General features: G+C 48.8%; 2 protein-coding genes across 2 annotated transcripts in view; one reads left to right on the top strand and one right to left on the bottom strand.

Moving 5' to 3' along the window:
* FAAP20 (FA core complex associated protein 20) overlaps window positions 1-4,875 on the bottom strand; it is a 30,551-nt gene extending 25,676 nt beyond the window's left edge. The window contains exon 1 of the mRNA XM_064730901.1: window positions 4,732-4,875. Within this exon, the coding sequence (XP_064586971.1) occupies window positions 4,732-4,875 (144 nt within the window). The remainder of the gene's footprint in view (window positions 1-4,731) is intronic.
* A 2,942-nt stretch (window positions 4,876-7,817) lies between these two features.
* The window catches only part of SKI (SKI proto-oncogene), a 101,960-nt gene continuing 92,116 nt past the window's right edge, over window positions 7,818-17,661 (top strand). Inside the window, exons 1-2 of the mRNA XM_064730467.1 lie at window positions 7,818-8,828; window positions 8,938-9,859. Coding sequence (XP_064586537.1) covers window positions 8,948-9,859 — 912 coding nt within the window. The 5' untranslated portion in view covers window positions 7,818-8,828; window positions 8,938-8,947. The remainder of the gene's footprint in view (window positions 8,829-8,937; window positions 9,860-17,661) is intronic.

Raw genomic sequence — 17,661 nt, forward strand, 5'->3', positions numbered from 1 at the left:
ATGGATGTGGATGGATGGATGGATGGATGGATGGATGGAAGGAATATGGATGGATGGATGGATGGATGGATGGATGGATGGATGGATGGAGGATGGATGGATGTGATGAGATGGATGGATGATGGATGGATGGATGGATGATGGATGGATGGATGGATGATGGATGGATGGATGATGGATGGATGGATGGATGGATGGATGGATGGATGGATGGATGATGGATGGATGGATGGATGGGTGGATGGATGGATGGATGGATGGATGGATGGATGGATGGATATATCAACCTTCAAGGTCTCTGTCATTCAGGAAAAGATGAGTTAATCCTGCTCAGTCTGTGTGACACTTAATGACATGTACAAAGGAGGTGAATGGCATCTTGTTGCATAGCACGGGTAATATAGAACACAATTTCCCCTGAAGAAATAGCTCACATACCTTATATAATGAATGAGCTCATTTTGCCTGTGTTTGCCAGAAACAATAAAAGTTAGAAAATGTCCCAGTAATTAAAATAAAGTGTTACCCAGATTTATGGTGAGAAATGTGAAATGTCAGGCAATTGAGTGCAGCTCCACACTCACAAATAAGCTTCACATTGGTTAGAACAGGTTGCATTCATTAGGAGGAGCAGTGTGGCTCCAGGGCTGGCCCCAGAAGGCAGGAATGGTTCCTCCTGCCCAGGGAAGGGAAGCAGAGGGCAGGGAGAGGTGCCAGCTGGCACATCCCTGATGGATCCTGCTCCTCGTGGTGAAGCTGCAGCAGGCAGGGACAGACAGGATCAGCCTCAGGATGGGCTTGGATGAAATGATGGATGGGAGGGGGAGAGGAGAGAGTCCCACTGTCAGCCTGCCACGTGCAGGAAAGAAATCTAATAAAAATCTTTGAGGGGTGGAGATGAAAAAGGGAATCTAAGCATGGCCAGCCTTTCCTGCAGTCCTTCCTCTCACAGTCTCTGTTCATTATTTTAATATAAATGCTGTACCCAGGAATAGTTTAGAAGTTTACTAGGTATGAGCTCATCTCTTGCTTAAAATAATCTGAAACCCTAATTATTTTTTCTATGCACCATTCTTTGTCAGAGGGCCACGTAAGTGAAGTGGGTTTAATCTCCATAAATACCATTCCTGCAGCCATGGGGAGCCCTGAAAGTGCAGAACTGCTGCAGACAGGAGTGGAACTCTCTGGAAGTCTGGTGGAAGCTCATTTGGAACATCCCCAGTGCTCTGTGCAGGGGGAGGGCAGGCTGGGGAATGTCCTGCTGGGACACAGGGACACTGCTGCCCCAGTGCCTCCTGTCACCAGCTCTTGTGCTCCTCTCTTCTGACACAGCTAATTAAAAATTGAAGAGGCTTGAAATGAAAATGCTTTACATGAAAGCAAGTCTGACAGTTGATGCTGTCTAGAAATGAAAATGTTCAGTGCCTTTTGCCTGGAAAAGAGAACAGGGCAGTGTTAAATCAGACACTTCAGTAAATACAGATATACTGGGGACTCACTACCTGCTTCTACCAGGCTGAAGTTCTGGTTCAAAATAGAGCCTGTCTTGTCCAATGAAGTATGGAACAGAAAAAAAATTAATTTAAACTACCCCAGTCCTCTTTGTATTTCAGTATTGGATCTGTTATTGCATAGTTTTGATCTGGGAGGAGTTCTAGGAATATCATGGAATTTTGCAGGAAAAAACCCAGTCTTGAAGCTAAAAGCAGTGATTCTAACTTGGTAAAAGATTTGGATTGTGATAAAGATCTGCAGGGTGGCCTTAAGTCAGTTTTGTATCTTCTCTGTTCTGCAGTTCCACATCTGTAAAATGACAGAATGAATTTGTTTCGTTTTCATTACATGCTTGTAGGAAAAATCTCATTATGCTAATGAGGTGTGCATGTGCTTTAATCACAGGTTCATTCAGAAAGCCCATAAATGAAATAAATATGAGATCAAGGCATAAGGATTTGTGAGAAAGGAGTAGAAATGTGGGATTTTTAGGACAGCACGTTCTGAATGAGTGAAGTGATGATGCAAGCACTGATCTCCCCAGAGTGCCTGGTGCTCTGTGTGTTATTTATAGGAGGCACAGGCCTCTACAATAAATTGCAGGTTCACCTGTCAGAGCAGCAGACAGGGGATCACTTTACAACAAGAGGGAAGAGGTCATAAATTTCAAATAGAGTCATTCCCTGCCATGATTTTGGATGTGGAGCTGCTGTAAAGGATGCACCAAAGGACATGAGCAGAGACACCAGGATCAGAAGTTGTGGTGGTACAAACCCAGCGAGCAGATCAGGAGCTCTGACAGAGTCTTTGTAGCAAGGGTTCATTGAGCTTATCAATATTATTTGTGAAACACAGATACCACGATGCTGAGAAATGATCTCAAAGATGGGAGAGAGAGGTGAATTCCCTGGGTGCAGTCAGCATTCCCAGAGCCTGTCCCCGTGGCAGGGTGTGTGTGGGAGGGCAGGCAGGGCAGGTCACCCACCCTGGGTGCTGCAGCTCCTGCAGGGCAAGGCTGGCACAATTCCTTTACTATGGATTGCTTGGGATAAGTTGTGGGAGAGACTTGTTTCAATCCAGGTTTAACTTTGTCCAAAGTGGTTGATTTTTCTTGCCTGGAATGGTGCTGGTGGCTCTGGGAGGAGCAGCTCAGGGCACTATGACAGTGCCAAGGCTCTGGCTTGGTGCTCCTGTCCCTGCCTCTGCTCTGCCTTGTTTGCTCATTGCTGGCTATGCTGAGACATGAAAGATTTGCTGTTCACGTAAATGGCAAAAAGTCTGTGCAGCCTGACTCCCTGCAGGGCTATTCTGTGATCTCCTGTGGGAATCCCAGGAGTTCCAGCTTTATTCCCTTCTCTGATTTTTCCCAGTGAATTAATTTTTTTTTATTGGAGGTAGCAAGCATGTTTTTTGGATTTTTTAAATGAGGTGTTTGGCAGCCTCCACTGGGACATGTAGGTGCAGAGTGTGTGAGGGAGGGAGGGGCAGCCCTGAGCAACGTACCAGGCACTTGGGATGAAAAAATTCCAAAAAATGGAGAACTCTTTCATGTGCTTTTAACAGCCCCTCACCTCCCATACTTCCTGGGATGCCTGATGATTTCCTGCAAATTAAATATGAATTTTAGGTGAAAGTAAGTAATGTGTTAAGCAGGTCATGTGTTCATTACATGTGTTCATCATGGATTATGGCCAGTGGGCCATGAACAAGAGGTTCTGTACTTGGGAAAAGATATAAAAGGTACAGGAGGCAGGCCATGGAGCTGAGCTGAACAAAAGGAAAAGAGTTAAGAAAATAATGATGAGTTTGAATCCATGGGGTTCTCTGGGAGAAACTGCTGTGAATCTGGTAAAATAAAATCAGTGAGCTGGACCACAGCCCTAAAACAGCCTTGCTGCCATCGCTGAAAAGTCCCAGCCACCTCACTGAGCTCATTGTCCTGAAAGGTGTGCTGTACATAGTTGACTTTTCCATTAATTTAAAAAAAATACTGTTTTAGTAGTTATGAGTCTATTGCTGACCTCAGACACAAAAAATTTTTGTTTGTTCATCTTAACTCTGACTGATTCTTGAAACTTTTTTTGGTGACTTTTTAGATGGCTTAAATTCACTTATTTCATTGCATATCTCAGAGAAATATGTACAAAAAGAAGTGGTGTCTTTAAAATAAATGTTTCAAGATTAATTTTGGCCGAAAAAATAATTAGATCACATTTGTGAAATAATTTTCTGTAAGTGGATATGCATGTGGATGAAAAATTGAAATATTTGAATGAAAAAGACCACCTGGCTCTCAGATAATCCTTTCCAACAGAGAGTTTGAAACCTTATTCCTCAGGTTCTGGATAGTTTGGCATTCCCCAGTTTCACTGTAACTGATCAGTTAAAATCATGAGTTTGATAAATGATAATCTCTAAAGGAAAAGAGGGCAGGAAATACCCTGGCCATGCAGAAATTGTTTTACTTGTGTCACAATTAGCAATGAGTATGTACAGTACAAGCGTGGAGCAAGTGGAAATTGGCTGCTCCAAGGGCTGTGCTGTCTAATGTGAGCTGCAGCAGGAATTTTGACGTGTCGCATTCGCACCCACGCTCCCCCCGTTCCTTCTTCACAGCGTTCACAATAGGCCCTTCCCAAACGTTTTGTCAAATAGCTGCAATGTGCAGCACAGCCCTTGCTAATCCCTGCTCTCCCCGAGCAGGCAGGCGGCGAGGAGCAGAGGGGGCTGGGGGGAGCACGCTCCTCTGCGAGTGTGCAAACCCAGCACAAACATCCCCCGGCCCGGGGCACGGGCACAAGGTGGGAGCCGGTGCTGGGGACAGGCACCGGGAGAAGGCGGTGGGGAGGGAGGAGAAGCGCCTGTTAAATATGGAAAATGGAGTCTGCTTTTTGTTCTGGGCCTTTGGAATCTGTGGGTGGATTGGAACTGGCAGGCAGGGAGCAAACACCCACCCACCATAGGGCTGTGTGGTTCAGAAGTTTACAAGAGTGTTTGTGTTCCAGGAGCTGTTGGCCTTGAAGCCAATGGAGAGGGGGAGGAGAAGAGGGAGAGAGTGAGAAAAACACTGTGGTGTTAGGGCCCTTCCTCGGAGATATTTTTCCCCTCTCCTTTCTCCAGCTCCAGGGCTTTGGAACTGGAGCAAGACGGACTGGGGGACAGATGAATCTGATTTTTAGATGCAGCACTCACAGTCCATCATGGAGAAGAAGCAGAGGCTTGAGAAGCCACTGGCACCTTAATGCCACATGACGGCTCCCGTGGCTCCCCCTTCTCCTGCCCTGCTGCTCTTTGGTTCTGCAGAGGCTGGGGGATGTAAAGACGTGGAAGTTTTGCTGTGCTGTTACTGCAGGAGTCGAAGTTTGGTTTCTGTCCCGTCATGGCTTTCAGTTTGGAAGCTGCCACTCCAATTGCTCACTGTCTGAGTATTGCAGATACAGAAACTGAGGCACAGAGAGACTGAGCAACTTGCCCAAGGCAACAGGAAATCTGTGGGAGATCTGGAATAGACCCCAGATGTCCTGAGTTTTCTGTCTTAACCACAAGGCCATCCTTCCTGTCTCTTTGGTAGTCCCCTCTGCTTCAGGAATTCCATTTACAAATTCCACCCAGAAACAATCTGCTGCATGATCCAGTGATTTACTTGCATTAAAAAGTCATTTGGAAGAGAAAATGGCACCTCTCTGAAAATGAACTGCAGCTAGTGCTTGCTGTCCTTTCTTTCTAGGGGATAAAGCAGAGGGAGTGAAAAAAACAAAAAAAACAACCCAGCTTCCAGAGCTGAGAAACTTTTCCATTGCTATCCAAACTTCCTGCAGGCATTAGTTTGGTTCTTTAAAAGAATCAGGAACTCCATATGTGATGTTTGAGTTTATCTGGCCATTTATATTTTAGTGGATTATAAAAAGGCCTGAAACTGCACTAAATCCATCGAGGGAGTGATCCTGCTGCTGGTCCCCATTGTATCGGCGTGTCTCTGGTGGCAGTCTGGTCAAGTGCCACAGCCCTGGGGGAATTCACTGTGTGTCTGCTGCTTCTCCCTTGTCACAGGCACAGCCAGAGCTTCTCTAGGAGGAGGCTGAATGCTGGGAGGGGTTTTCATTCTACCAAAGCACACCCTTCCATTTGGAAACGGTGCTGTGGATGGAAGTCCCTCATATTCACAAAAAGTACCGTATGTACCTTCTGAAGAATGTAATTTAAAAATTATTCTTAATTAAAACCTTTGATTATCCTGTTACTCAGTGAGGAATATTCCTAGCCCTGCTTTCTCTTAGCATCAGGAATCAACAAGGACTGTATGGCCTAGATTGTTAAACCCCATCTTTAGACCTTGCTATTGTGGTAATATCTAAAAATCCCACTCATGGATCAGCAAATCCTCCTGTGATGGATTGTATAGACAGAAACTTCAATGGTCCTTCTTGCCACCAGTGGCTTTCTATTAAAGCAATTTGGTGGAGATCCTCCAAGGGTCTTCTCTGGGCAGATGAAGACACAGCTGCTGACCTGGACCAATGTTTGGTTCCTGCCTCTTCTGAAGGCATTTAGCACTTTGAGGGTTGATGTCCAAGGTGGGTATGTGAGAGCGGGTTCCTCTCTGGGGAAATGCTGACTTAGGAGCAAGGTCAAAGCTCTTATGCAACTCTTACACCTTTTTCCTTAATTCTGAATGGGATTTCAGAATACAAAATTACAAATAAAACACAAGAGCTTGGTGTGTGTCCTGCCCCATTACAATGAGTGAGTAAATCACAGCGGGTTTGTTGTCCAATTGCTCTTTTAAGCACTGTTTGGATATTTGTCTGTTTGCTCCTCCTCTTTTGTCCCAATGTGTTTTTTCTGCTGTTCCACTGCCATGAACTCTTCCAGAGGAGACTGTCCAAAATTCAGTGTCTGTGTCCCTCAGTCACACTCTATGGATGAGCAAGGCTTAAAGTCCTTGTTGCATTACAAATACTATTAACAATTGTGCTGGTGTGAAAGTGCTCCCCAGCCCTTTTTGGCACACAGTTGACAGAGCTCTGACATAACAGTGGAAACCTTTTCAGCTTGTTCCTTAATGGTGATGCTAAGTGGTGATTGAAATGTTTGTTAGAATTCTGGGTGTGCAGTCCATGGAAAATGGGAGAAGACATAGGTTTTTTTGCTTTGAAATTTGATATTAATAGAAAGTAAGAGCATCTCGCTCCTGACCTGAATAATAAATCCATAATGGAGTTGGCAGTGCTGCTGGGCAGTGGGTGCCCATGCCCTGGGCAGTGGGTGTCTGTGCCATGGTCAGTGACTGTTGATACCCTGGTCAGTGGTCAGTGATTCCCGTGCCCTGGTCAGTGGCCAGTGGTGTCCGTGTCCTGGTCAGTGGTGTCCGTGCCCTGGTCAGTGGTCAGGGGTGTCCGTGTCCTGGTCAGTGATGTCCGTGCCCTGGTCAGTGGTGTCCGTGCCCCGGCCGCGGTGGTGCGGGGCGGTCGCGGTGATCTCTCATCGGTCGGTAGAGGGCGCCCGTCCCCGCCGTGCGGGGGGCGCTCGGTGCCCCGGACACTCCGGACAGCCCCGGACACTCCGGACAGCCCCGGCCCGCGGGTGGGAGCCCAGGAGCCGACCCGCCTGTGTGCCAGCAGCGTGGCCTTAGTGCTGCCTCTGCCTTCCTGCTCCAGCGGGGGCTCGGACAGCCCCAGCCCCTGTCCCTGCCCCTGCCCACCCGCGCTGCGGTTGCGCCTCTCGCTCCTTCCACGCGTTGAGCGTCGCCTGTGGGTGGAAGAAGCGTGTGACGTGTGCGGGAGCGGGGAACACATGTGTGTAGGGACAGGGGAGCACACGTGTGTAGGGACAGGGGAGCACACGTGTAGCGCTCGGTGGATTGGGGTCTCCGGTGTCCCGTGGCGCCCCGAGGATGCGCTCCCGTCCCGCGCGGTTGTCGCCCCTCAGTTGCGCTCTCACGCCTGTGATTGCCGTCGGCGCGGGGCGTGTGCCCGCAGTTGACGCCGGGCAGGGCGCCGTGAGTGCTCGCACACGCTCCGTGCCCGTGCGAGCGCGACCAGCGCCGCTCCCCGCGCCTGTTCCATTTCAGCGCCGCCAGAAATCCAGCGGCGAGAGGGAAAAAGCCCTCGCCCTACCGCCCCTCCTTGGCGGCGCGGCGGTCCGTGAACCCAGCAGTTTATCCTCCCCCCGCTCCCTCCCTCCCTCGCCGGCGCTGCCGCCGGGGCCGCGCTGCGCGCCCGCCCGTGCAGCGGCTCGGCTCGGTTCGGCTGAGCTCGGCACGGTTCGGCTTGGCTCGGTTCGGCACCACTCAGCACAGCTCGGCTCGGCTCGGTTCGGCTCGGCTGGACTCGGCACATCTCAGCTCGGTTCGGCTCGGCGCGGCTGGGCTTGGATCAGCTCGGTTGTGCTCGGCGCGGCCGGGCTCGGTTGGACCGGCTCGGCTCAGCTCGGCTCGGCTGATCCCTGCACATCCCGGCCGGTCTGGGCGCAGCGCGAAGGGGGAGGCGGGCGCTGTTCCTGGAAGAGCCCGGCCCGGGGAGTTGGTCACATTCTTGGCCGGGATTCAATGACTGAGGCAGACACCAACAAACAGAGGGGGGGAGGCGGAGGGCGGGAGGCTGAGCCCGCCTGCATTAGCTCAGCTCTCAGGCACTCTCAGTCACTGCTGGAAAGAGGAGCTGGGAGGATGTGCGCGCTCTCACCGCGGCTCCCCACGGCACAACGAGAGCACCGGCAGAAATAAGGGAAGGAAGGCGAACCGCGAGCCGAGGAGCCCTCCCAGGCCGAGCAGAGGGAGCACGAGGGGCAGCGGAGCCGCTCTTTGCCCGTGCGGAGCCCCCGCGCCGCTTTGGCACTGCCGGAGATCTGGGCCTTTTCTCCTGCGTTGTTCCTTCCACAGAGCGAGCGTGCTGCCTCCTCCTGCTTTTTACTTTCCTCCCCCGCGCCTTCCCTCGGTGGATATGGACAGAAGGGGGATCACTGCAGAGAAGCAGCAGCCGCCAGAACATATTTGAGCCCCGGGTGCTCGGAGCGTGGCACAGACTTTTTGTGTTTCTGTGGGTGGTGTGTGTGTGTGTATGTGTGTGTGTGAGTGAGTGTGTGTGTGTGTGTGTGTGTTGGAGGTGTGGGAGGAGGGATTGGTTTGCCTGGGGGTTGGCTGAGGGGGTGAGTGCTCGGATGAAGACCTCTTTTTGCCGTGATTCTGTGCTCCATCGGGGCAGCTTGGAGACTTGGAGGGTTTGAAATTGTAACGCGAAGCAAGAGGAAAGAAAGAAGAGAGAGACACGCATACAAAAGGATTTATTTCCTCTCCGTTAGTGGATTGCTGAGTGAGAAGGAGGAAAAACACAAGGGTGGGTTGTTTTATTTTGTTAATATTTTTTCCTTAAAAAAATCCCTTTAAGTGGATTTGCACCAGGGTGGAAGATAATTGGGGATTTTTGCTGTTTGTTTTGGGAATAGAAACTAAAAAATGGAGACTGTAAGTAGAAGCAGCTTCCAGCCTCATCCAGGACTGCAGAAGACCTTGGAACAGTTTCATCTGAGCTCTATGAGCTCCCTGGGTGGCCCTGCTGCTTTCTCAGCACGATGGGCACAGGAGATGTACAAGAAAGACAATGGCAAAGACCCAGCGGAACCTGTACTGCATCTGCCCCCGATCCAGCCTCCTCCGGTCATGCCCGGTCCCTTCTTCATGCCCTCGGACAGATCCACGGAGAGGTGCGAGACCATCCTGGAAGGGGAAACCATCTCCTGCTTCGTGGTGGGCGGAGAGAAGCGGCTTTGCTTGCCCCAGATCCTGAACTCGGTGCTCAGGGACTTCTCCCTGCAGCAGATTAATTCGGTGTGTGATGAGCTACATATTTACTGCTCCAGATGCACTGCTGACCAGCTGGAAATCCTCAAAGTCATGGGCATCCTGCCCTTCTCCGCTCCTTCCTGCGGGCTCATCACGAAAACTGATGCTGAGAGGCTTTGTAACGCCTTGCTTTATGGTGGCACCTATCCTCCCCACTGCAAGAAGGAATTCTCTAGCACAATTGAGCTGGAGCTCACGGAGAAGAGCTTCAAGGTGTATCATGAGTGCTTTGGGAAGTGTAAGGGACTCCTGGTGCCAGAGCTTTACAGTAACCCCAGCGCAGCCTGCATCCAGTGCTTGGACTGCAGGCTCATGTACCCACCTCACAAATTTGTGGTCCACTCTCACAAATCGCTGGAAAACAGGACTTGCCACTGGGGCTTTGACTCTGCAAACTGGAGATCCTATATCCTCCTCAGCCAGGATTATACTGGGAAAGAGGAGAAAGCTAGACTGGGCCAGCTCTTAGATGAAATGAAAGAAAAATTTGACTATAACAACAAATACAAGAGGAAAGCCCCCCGGGTAAGTGGTGCCTGTAATTTTAAAGGGGGCGGGGGGAATTTCGGTAACATTCATCGATATACCCAAATTGTTACCAGCTGCTTTTCCTTGGAGTCATTTTGCAATTTTAATCGTGTTCTCCATTCTCCCCGCGTGTGTGTCACTGTGGAGGAGCAGTGCTCGAGATGGCACCTCTATTTCTCTGCTTGTGTTCTAGCCACGGTGGTTGGAGTTTGTTTAAATTACGTACGTGTATTTGTATATTTTACTATGTGTGGACCTTGATCTTTGAAGCCCATCACGCTGCCCCAGACTTTATCTGGCAGTGCGTGATTTCGGGTCTGTAAGGGCTTCTTCACTCTGGGGTCGAGGCAAGGAAGAAGGCAGAAAAAGGGAGCAGGTACTGGTGATTCCACACACAAGTCCGTGCACTTTTCTGGTCGATGGAGTGTGGCCAGGGATGGACGTGCGGGCTGAGTGCTCTCGATGCTTGTATGGAAATATAATGTGCCTGTTAAGAAAAAAAAAAAATGCCGGTAGTGCAGGTTACTGGTTTATAGATGAAGTGTTCAGAACGTGAATGGAGAAGTTCCTGCTTTTAAAGTATCCCTGCGGAGCCTAAATTTCCCCAGCAGACAGGCTTTTGTATATTGGATTATGTATACATCCAGCAAATGACTCTGTCTAGGGCCAGCTGCAGCAGCTCCTTGAGGTGTTCCGTGCCGTGCTGAGCCAGACAGCTCAAGCACAGTTTTTTTTTAGGTGCCACTTGTTTTTCTTTCAGTCTGAGCTGCCTTTAGATCCCAGAATCCCTGGTGTGTGGGTGGGAGCTGCCTTGGCATCTGGCAGCGCTCCTGCTCCATGGGCAGCGGTGCCGCAAGGCCTTGGGGACTCGCAGACACCGGCGTGTCTGTCTGGCTCCTGCCCTGGTGCCACTGGCTGGGGATGAGCAATTGTGCTTCCTGCTCCTTCCCCCGGTGCCAGGGCAAAACAAACTCCCGATCCCGAGTTCTCCCCTGCAGGTTTGTTATTCGGGCTCTGCCTCGCTGTCAGAGATTGCCAAACTTTGGGGGTTTGTGTCTGGAGTGGAAGGGCAATACATAAGCCTGGAAAAGAGAAGATGTTTAAAGCCCACTGTGAAAATTTTGATTTAACTTACCAAATTCCTGTTTAAAGGGGCAGACACACACTCTGACTAAGGTAGAGTTGCACTCTATCTTTTTTTATTTATAAAAAACGTGCTACAAAAATATCCAAGCAAACCCCAGATTTAAAATAAAATATGCTGTGCAAACAGTACAGTAATTCCACCAGTGCAGGAGGCCTAGTGAGCCCATCTGACCGGGCTGCACACTTCTGGATTAAGGAGCAGAGTCTGACTCTTCCAGTTTCTCTCCTGGCCCCCGGCTCCGTCCTTGTCCTCACCCCTCCTCTTCCTCCCCGGCGTGTCAGGACGCTGTGACAAAGCTGGGCTGTAATGAGGCACATTATCCCCGTGGTTGGAGGTGGATGTGTTTTTAATGGCTTGTCTATTCTCCGTCAGTCATGTGCCGAGATGGAATGGTGGGGTAGATCTACATGGATGTGAGAGGAGAATATGGCTCTCAAACTGGAGACATTTTCATGCTAGGAAAGGAATTGAATTTTCTAGGGCATGCTTCGTTTGGGAAGTAAAATGAAGAAATTTCCATGTTGTTGTTGTAGAAACAGTTGTCGTGTTCCCTTGGCTTGGTCATTTCCAGAGTCTAAAATGAGTGTTAGTAGAGAAGTGCTTTACTTTTCTTGCAAGGCTTTTTCAGTGTTCTCTTCAGCTGCATCCTTTATCCAACACCTCAGGCGAGGCTGCAGAAGGAGAACAAGCAAAGGTTACTAAACCTTGGCTGTGCCTCATTTTTTTTGGGGACCCTTTCATGGGTCCTAGTTCAGAATATGAGAAACACTCTTCCCTCACCTTCCAAAATCTGCCTAGAGTGCAGAGTGAATTGTAGATACCTAATAGTGAATGCCAAAAATTGTGTGAGGAAATGGTGGCCATCTATTTTCTAGAAAATTTTGCCAGAAATCCATCATGAAATGCTAAAGTCTCCTGCATAAATTCATTTGGAAGGTGGCAAGGAGTGAGGTGGGGAAGAATGGTGTGTGCTCAGACTATGGGGTAGGAAAACCAGAATGTTTTACCTCATATTAAGTTCCAAGGCCTTCAGGACTCTTGGATTAAAGCAGTGCAGTCCTGAGGAGACCCTGACGGTGCTGGCAGAGTTCTGTACTCTTATCCTTCCTTTTCCTGAAGTCTTTTTCCATTGGGCTTAGCCAACGGATATCATATGCTAAGGTCATTTGTGTTGTAGCAGTGTGTGTGGATAATTACGGAGAGATTTAATCAGGCTCTAAGATTGGTAGGCTGTGGCCAGGGGCAAGTAACATTGGAGTAAAGTTTAGATGCCTGGTGAGGAAGTGACAGGATGGTCCCATTCCGTGTGTGTCAGATCCTGTGTGGGTTTTGTGTGTCTGGGGATGAAAGGGTGAAGCACATGTGTCTTTGTGGTGGGCTTCCTTTTTGATGTAGATCTCAGCTTGGCTTTGTTCTGTTTCATACAGAGGTGTTCTGTGCCTGGTGTGCCATAAGCTGCTGTGTCAGATTTTGGGTTTTCTGCTTTCAGGAGTGACCTTTTTTTTCAGTTTCTCAATTTATTTATTTCTGTGTGTGTGTACACACATTGCTTTGTGTGGTGTGTTTTCCCTGGGGCTCTGGTAGTATGTTGGTAGCATGGGATGCATATGACCAATTTTATGGCTGTTTAGGCAGCAGTGAGTGTTTTGACCTTTTCATGTGTCTCCATGAGGTTTCTGTGATGAGGTCTGGAGATTTCTGCCAGCACAGCTCTGCCTTTTAAGGGTCTGACTTAAATGGAGGAGCTGGGTTGGCACAAGCCCCTGGTGCAGATTCAGCGTAGTGGCAGAACTGCCTTTTTTTCCTCTCTTTTTTTTTTTTCCCCTTTTCATTTTTTTTCCTTGGCGTGGTTTTAAAGCTTTGCTAAAGGCGTAGCTTTTCCTAGATATTTCATTCCCAGTGCATATTTCTCTCTACATCTGTAGTGATATCCATCCTTCTGTAGGAGATGGATGTGTGGATGCAGAGCTCTCCTCTCTCTGTCAGCCCTGTTGGTTGAACAAGACTCCTGTTGCCTGGTCTTGCCACTTGCAGAGGAATCCTTTGTCCAGACCTGTGTGAAGTCAACAAAGGGTCCTCACCAAAAGCTGGAGGGAGTTGTGACAGCTGGGGCTCCCCACTAGAGCAGCGACCAAAAAGGCCTCAGTCACATTCCTTACACTATTCTAAAATTTTGGGTTTTATATCCTCCTTGTTCATGCTTGGATGAGTAACTGACCTCCCATAGGGTCTGTCACCTTGATGCCACTTCCCAAAGCTCTTTCTTCTCTTGAGCTCTGTAACTTCTCCATTTTACTGACTTGGTGTCCTTCTCTGGGTGTTCCACCTCCCCATGCAGGGTTTGTTGTGCTTTGCTTTCTCTCTGCACCAGCACAGCTTTTACTTGGGTGGGTGTCCTGTTTCCCTACCTGTCTCATCTCATCCGCCATTACTGCTGTGGAGCACAACCAAGAGAAATTCTGGGGTATTTCTAGAAATTCAAAATGTGGATAACCTGATGGGGTTGCAAAACAGGGTCCTAGAAATCCAGCATGAGTGCCAAAGCCTTTTCTTGGGCTCAGCCCCTGGTGTGCTCTCCTGTGGGACCGAGGTGGCCTCGGTGTGTCTGTGGCACTGCTCTCCCCTCACTCTGTGTGACAGACAGCTCCCTGCTTGCCTCACATCAGGATGCTGCACTCACACAGAATGAGCTCAGACGCAGCCCTGAAGGCTTTGTTGGTTGCTATTTCCAGAAGAGGAGGGTGGGTTCAGCTGTGTCTATTTCGAACCCTTTTTCTCCAATACTGAACCGAGCAACGTTGGAGGGCACTTTGAGCTTCCCCACCCGTGTGCCAGACGCGTACCCTGGGCAGGCCTGGCTGTGAGCAGGGCCCAGGAGAGGCAGAGCTGTCCTTGCACGCGTGTGAGCACACCCACACACCCAGCGCTGCCGTGTTCCCACGGTTCAAGTCCCAGCAGCACTTCTATGAAGTAGCTGGAAGCCAGGAGCAGCATTCTGGGTACTGACACACAAATGAGCACATGAGGCCTCCCACTTTATTTCACAATGCCTCCCAACCCAGCGCTGCCACAACATGCAGCTCGCTCAGCTGGAGGAAGGTTTAGCCAGGTCAAGTGTGCAGCAGAATCAAAGAACCCAAATTGCTGCGGGCGGAGGGAGGACGTGGGCTTTTAGGTGCTGCCCAGGGCTTGCTGTGCTGTGCTTTATGGCCACCTGAAAGGCTGCAGGAGTGGAGCTGGAATTTGTGTCTTATCCCAAAGTCCTGCCTTCTGGCAGTAGGAACCTTTATTTGTTAGTGGGTATGTCCTGTGGTGGGTGCAGCAGAGCGATTCTGAGTTGTGATGTTCAGACTGCAGGATGGATTTATTCCTCTTGGTAGAAACTGATGGGAAAAATACTGTTGCAAAATTTTTGCCTGACAACTGGGAGTTCAGTTGTTTTCCCATGGAATGTTGAAGTCGTGTGTTCTATCTGGTGTTCAAGAATTGTTTTAGAGATTCTCCAGTAAAAATTTAGAAGTCTCTAAAACAAAAACATTGCTGTCTTGGGGCAGTAGTTTAGTTCAGAAGTCTTTGCTGCTTAAAAGTTGAACTTCAAAAGTGACACCAGCTTGAATGAAATCCCGTGTACCCAGGGAGAGGACAGTGTTTAGCAAACATCAGCAGTTTTGTCCCAGGCGTGCAAACAGTTTTACAGATGTTGTAGATGCAGAACAAAGCAGCAGGTACGTGCATGTGTGTTGGACAAAAAGTTTGCTGCCAGTGATCTCATGGTGTTGAGTCAACCACGGCTCTCTCTTGCTCCAGAAGAGTTCCTAAGTTCCTCAAGTCAGTTCTCTTGAATTAGGGTGGGAATTATATGCAATCTCTGCTTTTGAAAAAATATTTAAACCTCTGCCTCTCCCTCCATTGTCTGGGCTGTCTCACTTGCCTCTCCATTTCTGTGGTTTCAGGCTTGGGCGTGTGTCCTGCCCAAACAGTAGCACGCTTTGAAGATGCGTGTAAACACGGCTTCATTTTTGGATGTGCTGGGAGCCTGACACCTGGTCCCTGGCAGGCTGAGAGCCTGCTTATCGCTGGCTGGGGCTGCCTGACCCGGCAGGGTGTGTTTGCACTTGCTGAGAGGCGCCTTTGCATCGGTGTTGTAAAAGCATCTGGAGGCGTCTGCGCCAGGCTGCTCCCAGCGTGTCCGGGCAGCGCAGCAGGGCTGCAGCCTCTCCTTGCTTATCTGCACCCCAGGCACAGCTCTGCCAGGGCAGGGCTCCAGGGCCACAGCCACGGCCTCTGGCTGTCTGCAGTGTCCAGTGTGACCAAAACTCACCTCGTGTTCATCTCCCGATTTCACACAAGTGAAGGGTTTGAATGGCCCCAGTGCAGGGCTGGCTCTTACTGGGGAGCACTGGTGATTGAGCTCACATTGCTGGCTCAGCTGGCCAGACTGCTTTGCCATCACATGAGGAGCTGTGTCTCCATGTGTGCAGTACTAAGACACAGATTATTTTTTTCATGTTTGGCTTGGTTTGGTTGTTTTGGTTTGATTTTAAAGCACACTTTGGACTTGACTCTAATTCTTGTTTAAGAGGGAACCGTCATGGAAGAGTTACACCAAATCCAATAGGGGATCTTGGGAAAAAAGTAGACAAAAATGACTATACTGGATTGTTGAGAATCTATTGATAGAATCCCTCAATTACTAGGCTGCTGATCTGTTTTAGCTGAGTGGCCGTAGAGCACTTAATTCAAATTGATCTTCACATACAGGAAGCTTTACTTTAAAATGTAGGAATATGCATGTTTTTGTTTGAAATCTGTCAATTAGAGCATGTGTGTTAATGATACATTTTATTAGATAATATCTACTTTGTGTATGTTTTGTGTACCTGGGTAATGTGTATTATGAATTTATGAATCAGCACCAATTTTTTAATGCTATTCCACTCTGTCTCTAATACAGGCAGTGTATATTCTTGGAAAATAATTTCAGAAAAAATGTTCTATGGTCCCTTCCCTCCTCCTGTACACCTTGGGCAGTCTTTTATACCTTAAATTTCACTGTCAGCATAGAGAATGAGGCTCAGATCATCCCTCAAGTCACCTGCTCTGGATCTTCTGGAACAGAGCAGGTTAATCCGAAGGTTTGGGGCTTCAGGGCCGGTTCTGCAGCTCCCACTCAAGAAATCAGCCCACAGTAATTGGAACCAGTTCACCCACAAACCACAGCAGACTCGTGTGTGTCAGGCTCCTTCCTGTGTTGGCTGGCAGAGAGCAGGGGCAGATCTGAACCAGAATGTCCCAGTGCTGAGGCACAATGGCTGCACTAAGTTTAGCTGGATTTCCAGGACTGTGCTGACTGAGACCCTGTAGTTCTGCTCCTGCAGTGTTTTCATTTTGCTCAGGATTTGGTGTAGAAGACATTTGGTGCTCTGATCCTGGTGAATCTCCTGAATGGGGCAACTGGAAGCTGGCTTCAGACTGAAGGAGTCCTGTCCTGTTGGTCACTACATGCAGGATTTGGTTTTACGGTTGTGCTAGAGATCTACCAGAGAGATCTTCTCTTCCCATATTTAGGATTTGTCAGTTATTATTTTTTATTTTATTTTTTATTAATGAAGAAATATATCTAAGGTTAGCATAAGGAGCAGCCTTTTGTGCTGATGCAAATTCAAGGACCACGAGCTTGGCCTCAGAGTCACATCAGGAGCAGGGACTGAGTGTGCAGCTTTCCTTGGCTGTGGGGAATCCTGCTGCCTGATAGAGGCTGGCCCCTCTGCACTGAGATAACGATTTTGCTTTGACTTTTGGTTGGATGAGGTGACGAAAACACTGATACTAATTTGAGCTCTGATCCTGTCAGCGTGTGATGGACAGAGCTCTTGTGGGAGCCAATGGGAATTCCCATGTGTGGAGCTGTTATCATCGCCTCCATCTATGGCTTGGTTGCTATCCTGTAAAATTAGGCTTCTCCAAGCAGAGGATGCATATTAACACAGCCTGATAAGCTGCACAGACATATGTTCTGGGAAATAAGGCAGGTCCTGCCATCCCAACTCAGGCAGCCTTGTTCTAACAGTCCTGTTTAAAGTGTCAGGGAAAACGTGCACGAGGCTGGAGATTCTGTGTGTGTGTGTGTGTAAAAATTGCAGCATCATGCTGTATGCTGGAGGTAAACAGCAAAGGAGCTAATCAATAACCTGGACTCTGGCTTTGTTGTTTATTGATTTATGTACAGTTACCTTTGCACGTGCTTTGTAGAAAACGGGACTTGTGTGTTTGGGTTTCTGTAGATTTTCTTTAAAAAAAATGGAAGCTGTTTGTGTTTTGGTATGAGAATCAGTGCCACTGGAAGCACAAAGGTTGCTCAGCCTTTAAGGGTTAAAAGACAGCAGCAATATCCACGAGATAAGGTAGAGCCTGGTGCTTGTCTGTTCCTGGGGAGGATTGCAGTGATGGATTCAGGGGCTGTGGTACCCTGTGCTTTGTTCCTCCCCGCTGCTCACTCACTGGTATCGTTTTATAGAATAAGGTCATTGACTTGGATTGCTTCTTGGTTTCTCAACCCTTTTCACCAGCCAGTTTGTGTAATGTCTGTCTGAAGCATTGAGTAAGGGCATTGAAATAGCAGACAGGATATCAAGTGTTCGGAAGTCTGGGT

This window comes from Zonotrichia leucophrys, chromosome 21 (genome assembly GCF_028769735.1).
Source record: "Zonotrichia leucophrys gambelii isolate GWCS_2022_RI chromosome 21, RI_Zleu_2.0, whole genome shotgun sequence".
Lineage (NCBI taxonomy): Eukaryota > Metazoa > Chordata > Aves > Passeriformes > Passerellidae > Zonotrichia > Zonotrichia leucophrys.